Source organism: Spinacia oleracea, chromosome 2 (genome assembly GCF_020520425.1).
Source record: "Spinacia oleracea cultivar Varoflay chromosome 2, BTI_SOV_V1, whole genome shotgun sequence".
NCBI lineage: Eukaryota > Viridiplantae > Streptophyta > Magnoliopsida > Caryophyllales > Amaranthaceae > Spinacia > Spinacia oleracea.
The window spans coordinates 109,592,634-109,603,764 of NC_079488.1; the positions used below are offsets into that span (position 1 = coordinate 109,592,634).

General features: G+C 46.5%; 1 protein-coding gene across 1 annotated transcript; it reads right to left on the reverse strand.

Moving 5' to 3' along the window:
• Window positions 1-9,160: 9,160 nt before the first annotated feature.
• LOC130468096 (uncharacterized) lies at window positions 9,161-10,241 on the reverse strand. Its single transcript, XM_056837790.1, has 2 exons — window positions 10,187-10,241; window positions 9,161-10,092 (listed from the first exon to the last, which is right to left on the reverse strand). Exons 1-2 carry the CDS (start codon window positions 10,211-10,213, stop codon window positions 9,292-9,294), a joined length of 828 nt encoding a protein of 275 aa, XP_056693768.1. The 5' UTR covers window positions 10,214-10,241; the 3' UTR covers window positions 9,161-9,291.
• Window positions 10,242-11,131: the final 890 nt, after the last annotated feature.

An 11,131-nucleotide genomic window follows, 5' to 3' on the forward strand; every position in this document is an offset into this window, starting at 1 on the left:
CAAAATGGAACACTACTTTGTCTAATTTCTTTCAATTCCGTCATTTTTATTTACTGTACTTGTTTTTTATGAGCCATATAAAAAATAATGCGATTACATGTCCATTACCATTTGATATTGAAATTAACTTTAATATAGACTTTACTAAAATGATCTATGACTCTATGATAACTGTTCCGGTGTTGTAGAGATGGAAACAATGGGCTTCGAATGAAGGCCCTTTTGTATGTGTTGAAGATCTTGCTTGCTTGAATGAGTCGAGTCCGAATTCACCTGCACAAGAGCAAAGTCACTAGCCTCGGGGTGTTTCCGAGGAAAGCCCCTCCGATGCCTAAGTAAGAACGATGCTCGGATTCTAGAGAGAAGTTCTCTAGAAGAGTAGTCTTAAGGCGATAAACTGGACGTACCTTGAGGTGTGAGCCTTGGCGGCCTATTTATAGTGTTTGCATAATAAATACCCATAGATAATTTATTGCCATTGGGCCTTGGGCTTTGAAGGATGGCTGACTAGCCATTGGTAGGTTTGATGCTGTTGTTTAGAGCCATTGGGCTTTGGACTTAGTGGCCCAATTGAGAATCAATTGGGAGCCCAAACAATAACTACGTGAACAATGTGTTTGATATTTATTTTTGTTGTCTATTGAAAAGATCTAAAACAAATTTTGTATTGTGAATCGAGGGGTGAATTTTATAGCTAATTATTGAGAAAGATTATTGATGGCTTTCCTTCTTTGTCGACGTGTCGTATTCATGTTCCTCTTACACGACAAAGAAAGAAAGGAATGAAACTAACAAAAGAAGTGCATAGTATGAGCATTCATATTCAACATGTATACATATCTTTTGGTTTTAGCACCAATACTAATATTACGACCGGCCAAAACTAGCACTATAGAAAGGAAATTATTCCGTACCACGCAATTGTAAAGAAACATTATTTGTACAACAAAGGGAATGAGAGGGTTGATTCCCTTTCCCTCTCTTGAACACCCCCAATCAAAGAGGGCGGAGAGGCCAATATCTGATATGTATTTCAAGATATATATCACCCTACTAAACGACAAAATAAGGATAAGACAAACATTAAAGCAGCTACCATTTTTCAAAAAACAAATGCCATTTTGGAAAAATGGATGCCATCTTCCAAAAACAGATGTCAATTTCAAAAAAAAAAAAATTGTCATTTAGCGTTTGTCTTTAGCCTACTTTATCATTTATTGGGGTGATATATATTTTGAAATACATATCAAATATTGAGTTATACTTCCTCCTCAACGAAACTCCCCCTTAGTTTTTAACTTTTTATTGCTCAAATCGGCTTCCCCTCTTTGGGATCATTTGCTTCTTGAGGCCTATACATGCTGGCAGCCCAAGTCGCAAATAAGGAATTCTCATGATCGATATGAGCGATTGATGACTCGAAGACTAAATGCAGGGCTAAAGCGAGGTCCCAATCCGTTAGGCCCAAAAGCCAAGAAAGCCCAAAAGTTAAGAATTAAATGCTCCTATAAATTCTAACATTCTCCATTATGACAAAATACGTGACATTTATTACACCCACCTATCATATTGAGAATTAACAATCATCTCTGTACACTTGCTAACTTAGGCATCCAAAAGGATTTTTCCGGCGAAATCCCGGGCAAGCTTACTTTCTTTGTATCGCAGATGTTAATATGCAAATCAGGCCCAAACTCGTGAACTTCCTCAGTTCAACTCAACTCAGACAAATCTTACCTCGTCGTAGGTTTATCCCCTGAAACTATTTTATTTGTTACACAATCCACTTCCAATTTCATTAAACTCCAAAACACATCCTTTTCTATTGTTTTAATATTTCCGTTCTTGATTTCCTACATACGAAGACAATATAACCAAAATTTGAAACTAATAAAGCAGTGCATGTCACATGATAAAAACTAATTCGAGTAAACTACAAAGTAAAAGGTGTGAGATACAAGCTAGAACGTACGTACCATATCACCATATGTAAAGATAAGAATTGAAGACAGCAGTTAGATAAGCAGTTAGTGTTTGGGCTCCCAATTGATTCTCAATTGGGCCACTAAGTCCAAAGCCCAATGGCTCTAATCAAACAGCATCAAACCCACCAATGGCTAGTCAGCCATCCATCAAGGCCCAAGGCCCAATAGCAATAAATGACCTATGGGCATTTATTATGCAAACACTATAAATAGGCCGCCAAGGCTCACACCTCAAGGTACGTCCAATTTACCGCCTTAAGACTACTCTTCTAGAGAACTTCTCTCTAGAATCCGAGCATCATTCTTACTTAGGCATCGGAGGGGCTTTCCTCGGAAACACCCCCGAGGCTAGTGACTTTGCTCTTGTGCAGGTGAATTCGGATTCCACTCATTCAAACAAGCAAGATCTTCAACACATACAAAAGGGCCTTCATTCGAAGCCCATTGTTTCCATCTTTACAACACCGGAACAATTTGGCGCCGTCTGTGGGGAAGAACACTTCAAAGCCTTTGAAAGACATCAATCACCTCTTTCCGCGAAAATGGTGAACGATGTTGTTAACAACAATGACGACGATATGATGGTGCGGTCAGATTCAGAATCTGACCAAGAGGGGCACCCTCAATCGATGGCGAGGTCACAGCCAAGCAGAGCTACGACCGCCACAAATGCAGGACCTCCGATTCCAACTAGGGAAGAGCTCACTGCGGCCATGACCATCATGCAAAACTTCCTCTTCAATGAGAAGCAGCAAGGACTGGCAAATGACCGCAGAGAAGAGAGGAGGACCAGGCGAAGGCTGAACGAGCCACCCAGTGTGGAAGTGTCCAGACCCGAACGAGAACTCCTTCCCTTGACAGGTACACACTTGACGTCGAGGTGGATGGAAAGCACGTGGGACACCCAAAAAAGGGCACAACAGCAACCAGATTGGTTTGCGAGACCATCGCCTACTCCAACAGCTCTCCAAAGCGAATCAACTACTCGTAATCCTCGGATCCGAAGCTCGGTACTCAGCAGGTTGAGGCCCTCGGTCCACTCAAGGTTAAGACCTTCGATCCATACGAGACTCGGGGTAGGTGAATCGAGCAGATCTGGCGAGCGACCCGAGGTCAGTAGCCGAGAAAGAAGAAGAGACGGGAGGCATGATCGAACCCCTAGCCCCCATCGTACGCCCGAACGTTCTAATCACAGAGCCTCGGCAAACGAAGGCATCAGGGCTAGACTCGGGAAAAGAATCATGACTCCTACGTCATCCCCTTTCTCGGACGAGCTGATCATGGAAGAAATACCGAAGGTAAGACTGCCAGCTCACCTAACCTACAGCGGAATCACAGATCCGAGGGATCATGTCATCTCCTACGAGCAGCAGATGTTCTTGAGTCCCTACTCCGAAGCATGCTGGTGTAAATATTTCCCAACCACGCTAACCGGAGTGGCGGGAGAGTGGTTTAGATCGCTGCCGAAGGGATCGATCAAGAGTTGGAAAAAGCTGAAAAAGAGATTCTGCACACAGTTCGTGAGCAACAATCGCCCCGAGCGAACCACAGCAGAACTGACCTCAATCCAACAAGAAAGAGACGAAAGTCTGAGAGAATTCATGGCCAGATTCATGAAGGAATCAACAAACATACCAAACTTGCAGCCAGACGTGGCCATCTTCGCCTTGAAGCACGCGCTCCAGGAAGGGAAGTTCCGTGACGAACTCTCAATGAAGAACCCCTCCAGAATAGCTGACGTGCTCCAAATGGCTGATGCGTTCATCAGAACCGAAGAGTTCAACAAGGCCGCTGCAAGACTGAAAGGATCGTCGGATCCGAGAGACACAAAGAATACTCAGAGCAAGCCCGAGGGCGGCTCAAGGAAGGGGAAAGAGAAAGTAGGAGCTAGAGAGATAAGCCCGAAGAAAGACGGGAGAAGGGGTGAACTTCAACCCAAGTACACCAACTACACTCCACTAGCTCTGCCCCGAAAGGAGATATTCAGCCTCAATAGAAATGACGAAAAGTGGAAACTACCTGGGAAGCTCAAGTCCAACCCAGCTCGGAGAAACAAGAACAAATGGTGCGAGTTCCATGATGACTTCGGTCACCATACCGAAGAATGCAACTCGCTGAAAGACAACATTGAGGACCTCGTTCGCCGAGGCTACCTGAAACAATACTTGTTAGACCGAAGGGAGGAAAAAGAAAAGGCCGCAAGCGGCAAACAACACGAGCAACCCCAGAAAAGGGTCTACGAAGCAACAGGGCACAAGAAAAATGACATCCTAGTGGTGTTCGGGGGACAGAAGTCTGGCCAGGCCAGCAAAAAACACCTAAGAGCCCTCTCCCATCGGGTCAACTTCAGCGCGGTTGGAGACAACCAACCACACCCCCCGAACATGACCTTCACTGCTGATGATTGCTTCGGATTCCAGTACAAACATGACGATCCTCTGGTCATTTCCATGGACCTCAACAACCACAACGTACATCGAGTGTTAGTCGACGGAGGAAGTGCCGTCAACATCATCTTCAGAAACTGCTTCGAGCAGCTGATCCTCGAAGAACCAGAGGAAGCACTGACGAAAGTCAGTTATCCTCTGATCGGATTCAACGGATCCGCAGCTATCCCTCGAGGAAAGATCACCCTGCCAGTCACAGTGGGCGAAGGCCAGGCAGCAAAAACCCTTCGGGACGAATTTTTGGTGATGGACTGCGACTCCGTATACAACGTAATCATGGGGAGAACCATGATTCACAAGATGCAAGCAGTCCCCTCCACATACCACCAGCTGATGATATACGTCTCGGATGCAGGATTCGCCGAACGAATCAGAGGTGATCAAGAAGTGGCGAGAAGAACCTGCCACACTGCTGTCCGAAAACCCAAATTGGAGGACGGCCCCGAGGAAGGAAAGGGAGCTAAGGGAGAGGAAAGCGAGGCAAAAAGGAGAAGAGCAAGCACGAGAAGCTTGTCTCCCGCAGAAGTTGATGCCCGCCCCGAAACCCTATCTCCCGAACCAGATCAAGAAATGGAGGATATCTTCCTCGAAGATAATTCAGACAGGAGCGTCCGAATAGGCAAGGGCCTAAGCTCGGGGCTCCGAATCGATTTGATCCGACTACTCAGGGATCACAAAGACATCTTTGCATGGTCAGCAGCAGATATGCCAGGGATAAATCCGAAGCTGATTTGTCACAAGCTGGATGTCAACGCTGAAGCTCGGCCAATCAAGCAAAAAAAGAGAAATTACTCCTCGGAGAAAAACAAAGCCATCGCCGAGGAAGTTAAAAAGTTGCAAGAGGCCGGATTCATCGAACCATGCATGTATCCGAAGTGGCTGGCCAACGTGGTGATGGTCAAGAAAGCGAACGGCTCATGGCGAATGTGCGTAGATTTCACAGATCTGAACCGAGCCTGCCCCAAAGACTGCTATCCCCTGCCAAGGATAGATCAACTGGTTGACTCCACCAGCGGCCATGCACTGCTCAGCTTCATGGATGCCTTTTCAGGCTACCACCAAGTATTCATGCACCCCGATGACAGGGCAAAGACAGCGTTCATCACAAGCGCAGGAGTGTTCAACTACAAAATGATGCCTTTCGGCTTGAAAAATGCCGGAGCCACCTACCAGAGGTTAGTTGACCACGTCTTCGCCGACCAGAAAGGGAGGAATGTGGAGGTCTACGTGGATGACTCCATCGTAAAAAGCATCAAGGAGGAAGACCATGTCAAAGACTTGGCAGAGACCTTCGGAAATCTGAGGAAATACAGCATGAAGCTGAACCCAAAAAAATGCGTCTTCGGGGTGAAGTCAGGGAAGTTCCTCGGATTCATGGTGAGCGAAAGAGGAATTGATGCGAACCCAGACAAAGTCCAAGCGGCATTGGATTTACCCGAGCCGAAGACCAAGAGAGATGTGCAGAGGCTAACCGGCAGGTTAGCCGCACTAACAAGGTTCATATCAAAAGCCTCGGACAAGGGAGCCCCCTTCTTCAAAGCACTGAAACCAAAGAACCTCTCCGGAGGAGAAGCAGAACCAGTCAAGAAAAAAGGGGTCCCGAGGAAAGTGGATCCCGAACTAATATGGGAACAGGAGCAAAAAGAAGCTTTTCAGCAACTCAGAGCCCACCTAGCTCAACTGCCGACACTGGCCAGACCAAAGGAGGGGGAAACCCTGTACCTATATGTCGCAGTTAGCCCTGGAACCGTCAGCGCAGTGCTTCTTCGGGAAGAAGAAAAGAAGCAACAGCCAATCTACTTCACCAGCCGAACACTCACGGGGGCCGAAACCCGGTACCCACTCATCGAGAAAGTCGCATATGCAGTAGTGGTAGCTGCACGAAAACTGAGGCCATACTTCGACTCCCACCAGATCACAGTGCTAACTGACCAACCGCTCGAAAAAGTACTCGACAAAATAGAGAGGTCAGGAAGATTGGCTGCCTGGGCCTTCGAACTATCAGAGTTCGGCATCAAATATCAGCCGAGGACAGCAATCAAAGCACAAGCATTGGCAGACTTCTTGGCCGAGTGCTCATACCAGGAAATGTTGGATGATACGAAAAGCACTTGGGAGGTCTTCACTGACGGATCTTCCACAGTAAACGGCTCAGGGGCAGGAGTTGTACTGATCCCCCCGACGGGGAAAAGCATAGAGTATGCATTGAAGTTCGGCTTCAAAGCAACCAACAACGAGGCCGAATACGAGGCCGTAATCGCAGGGATAGAGCTTTGTCTATCCCTGGAGGCCGAACATGTTCGCCTCAAAACTGATTCCCAGCTTGTAGCCAACCAGATCCGAGGGGAGTATGAGGCCAAATGGCCCAGCATGACAGCCTATTTAGCAAAAATTAAATCCTTAACGTCAAAGTTAAGATCCTTTGAAGTCATCCTCATTCCCCGAGGACAGAACACGCAAGCAGACGCACTGTCAAAACTCGCAAGCTCAACACTCATCGACCTAAACAGGTCGGTCCACGTAGAAGTTCACCAAGAGAGAAGCATCGACTTGCTACCCACCACAGTATGCAGCTTACGTACCGAACCTAGCTGGATGGACGCAGTAGTTGCATACAAAGAAAGGGGAGAACTTCCCGAAGATAAGCTGCAAGCGAGAAAACTGAAAAGATTCAACAGATGGTTCATCATCAGCGCCGAAGGGGAGCTCATGAGGAAATCATTCTCTGCTCCGCTGCTAAAATGTGTGGGTCCAACAGACGCTGACTACATCCTAAGGGAAATCCACCTCGGGATATGCGGAAACCACATTGGAGGAAGGACATTAGCACACAAAGCCCTTCGGGCTGGGTACTGGTGGCCCACTATGGTTTCCGAGGCAAAGCAGATGGCAAGGAAATGCGAGAAATGCCAAAAGTTCGCACCAGCCATCCATCAACCAGCTCAAACCCTACAATCCACACTGTATCCCTTACCATTCGCACAGTGGGGGTTAGACATCATTGGTCCCTTCCCCTCAGCGACGAACCAGAAGAAGTGGTTGATTGTAGGAGTCGACTATTTTAGCAAATGGATCGAAGCCGAAGCTGTCTCCTCCATCACCGAACCTCAGGTCCGCAAGTTCATATGGCAGAACATCATCACAAGGTTCGGCATACCAAGACTGATGGTCTTCGACCACGGGAAACAGTTCGACAACACCCCGTTGCAAAAGTGGTGCAAACAGTTCGGCATACACCTAGCGTACTCGGCAGTCTGTCACCCACAAAGCAACGGGCAAGCCGAAGCTGCTAACAAACTCATCCTCAATGCACTCAAGAAAAGAGTCGAAGATGACAAAAACAAATGGTTAGAAGAGCTACCCGGAACGCTATGGTCCCTTCGGACCACTGAGAAAGAAGCTACCGGGCAAACACCGTTCCACCTTGTATACGGATCCGAAGCTGTAATTCCTGTGGAAATCGGAACAGAAAGCCTGAGGATCCAGGCATACAACAGGTATGATGGGCTCCAAGGAGAAAGCAACAATCAACTTCTATCCGAAGCTCTCGATCTACTGGACGAAGCTCGGAACGATGCAAGGACACTCAACGCAGCCTATTTGCAGAGGGTCAACAAGCATTACAACCGAAGAGTCAACGCCAGACCCCTAAAAGTCGGTGATCTAGTACTCAGAAACGCCGCCTCGGTTCAGAAAGGACGGATACATGGCAAACTCTCAGCCACTTGGGAAGGACCATACATCATCCATTCCGAAAAAAGGCCAGGCACGTATATGCTGAAACAGTTAGATGGAACAATTCTGAAGAACCATTGGAATACCGATGTTCTCAAGAAATATTTTGTATGATCTCTGTCTGTAAGCCAAGTAAGTTGTTTAATGAGAAGAGGAAAGCCATTGGCACCATGTGTTTCATTAAACTTATCTCTATAATTATTGTCCCTTTATATATATATGCAGCCTCGGATCTGATCAATCCGAGACTAAAAACAGGTTGACTTTGCCCATTCCTTGATAAAATGCAAGAAATGACCAAATCATACACTTCAGGGAATCGTCCAGAATCCTCGGATTCGCGGTACCCTAATAAAATTTGTTCGCAACAAACAGTCGCTCGAATCAAGTTATAAAACTCCGGCTCAGATCCACGGATCGCCGAAGGCATAACTAAAGAGGCAGACTAGCGATCTCTTGCCCAGGTTTCCGAACCACAAGAGATCGGAAGAACAATCCAAACCTCTGAGCAGATCGACGGATTTGAAGAGTCTGGAAACTAAAGAGTCTCTTAGCAGATCTACGGATTTGAAGAACTCGCAAAACTAAAGAGTCTCTTAGCAGATCTACGGATTTGAAGAACTCGCAAAACTAAAGAGTCTCTTAGCAGATCTACGGATTTGAAGAACTCACAAAGTCAAAGAGTCTCTTAGCAGATCTACGGATTTGAAGAACTCGCAAAAGTTAAAAAGTCTCTTAACCGATCTACGGATTTAAAGAGCTCGCAAGATCAAAAGGTTTTTAGCAAGTCTACAGAAAGAGGAGCTCGAGAAATCTACGGATTTAAAGACCTAAAATTGCGAAAGAACAAGTTGAAAAGAAGCAGCCAAGTAACAAACATTCATTTTTTATTCAATATTTGGGGGAAGTACAAATACATCGAAAAACCTCAAAAATTGAAAACAAAATGAAACAAGTTAAAATCGGCAGCCATCAACAGACAATACCGGCCTACCGAAGTACTAAAGAAAACAAAAAGAAATAAGTACAACGCAGCGCCGAGGCAAAAGGGGGAAAGGCAAGCACATGTTCGGAAGTCCTCAACTGGAACCGACCGACTCTGAAGAAGACGACTGCCCGAATCCCTAACTCTTGGAAGTCTCAGGAGCATCCCCCAGAGGGGTATCCTTCGAAGAACCCCCAGCAGTAGTATCACCTTCGGAAGCCGCCTTCTGGGCCCGAGCCTCTGCAAGAGCAGCTTGGCGTTCAGCTTCAGCTTCGTCTCGATCGGCCTGGCACTCCACCAAGTGATCCTGGGCCCTCATCCAGAGCGGAACCTTCTCATTCCAAGGGAAATGAGGCATATGCTTCGCGAACATCCGCCGAGCACCCAGGATGCCATTCCAGTATTGCTCTCTACACTGATCAGCAGTGTAGAGGTCAACTCTCTCTTGCTCCAACTTCCGAATGGCAGCATCTTTCTCTCGGATCTTCAGCTGGAGAACGGGCACCTTGTCAGCTTGATTCTGAACAATCTCCCGGTGCTTGATAAACTGCTGAAGCCTCGCCTCCGCTTCCTGGCTCTGCTTAATGGCCGCCTCAAATTTAGACGTCATCTCCTTGAGAAGACTGTCTTTTTCTTCAAGTTCGCTCGCAAACTTGGCAGCCATTTCTCTCCTCTCCCTGTCGAAGGAAGCTATCTTTTCAGCATCCTCTTCAACTTGGAAAGTGAGCTTCCCAACTTCGGCCCCGATCTGTTCCGCCGCTTCCCTAGCCTCACGACTGTACTGAAGGTACAGTTGCTTGAGGTCCACCATCTCGGCCATGAGCTGCCCAGCCTTCTGGTCCAAGACAGGGATATCACGAGCATAAGCCTCCTGATACCTCCTCAGCTGCCTTTCCTCAACCGAGCTACACTCGGAAGCGAACGAGGACCAGAAAACAGCCTGGGAAAGAAGAAAGGACGAGAAAAGATGAGGAAAGAAGAAAACAACAAACCAAAAAAAAAACGGAACTCAAAACAAAATTTCCAACACTTACCTCATTCAGATAATATTGGGCCATCATAGCTGGGTTCCTCTCCTCAGCTCCAGGAACCCTCTGTTAGGTTATGATACATATGACATTTACATAAATCATGCGGAAACAACCATTAACCCAGAAAACATATTATTTACACATAATCATATAGCATAATTAGATGCATACTCTTTGTTGCGTGCCTTCCCTAGCTGCGCCCGAACCGAACAAGAACAAGTCTTTTAGGACTCCAAGTGTCGTCCCTCCGTAGAAAGTCCACAGCACGTCCGGATCCGCCTTAAGATTGACCAACTAGAATCGCCCTTAAGGTACTCAGAAAATTCGGCACTTTTGAGCAAGATGTGTGTTTGATTTTCTCTCAAAAACTCACTTTTGAATACTTGAAAACTTGTGTATAAATTATGAGCCCTAGGCCTTTATTTATAGAGTTATGGAAAAGGAATCGTAATCCTAGTAGGATGCGAATTAATTGGAATTAGAATTCTACATGAATTCTACTTAATCAATTTATCCAATAGGAATAGACATTTAATCATACACTGACTCTTGCAGATTCAGGAATCTCGCATGAGCTGAAACTCACACACACACGGCAGCCACAAGGGCTGCCCATGCGCGTGCGAGCAGCAGCCCACGCATTGCGGCCCACGCATGCGCGGCCTTGTGCGCGCTGGGCTGTGGCGTGCGTGCTTGCTGGGCGATGGCCTGGCTTCGTGCTGGGCCTTCGTCCGGCAGGCCTCGTCCGATGCTAATTCGTACGATACGCTTCCGATTAAATTTCCATTTCCGGAATCTATTTCCGATACGAACAATATTTAATATTTCCGATTCCGGAATTAATTTCCGTTTCGAACAAATATTTAATATTTCCGTTTCCGGAATTATTTTCCGATTCCGGTAATATTTCCGATTCTGACAATATTTCCGTTTCCGGCAATATTTCCA

Coding starts and splice junctions, on each gene's coding strand:
- LOC130468096 (XM_056837790.1), bottom strand. CDS start 10,213: ATGATGGCCCAATATTATCTGAATGAG. Junction 10,093..10,186: donor CCCAATATTATCTGAATGAG/GTAAGTGTTGGA, acceptor CTTCTTTCCCAG/GCTGTTTTCTGGTCCTCGTT.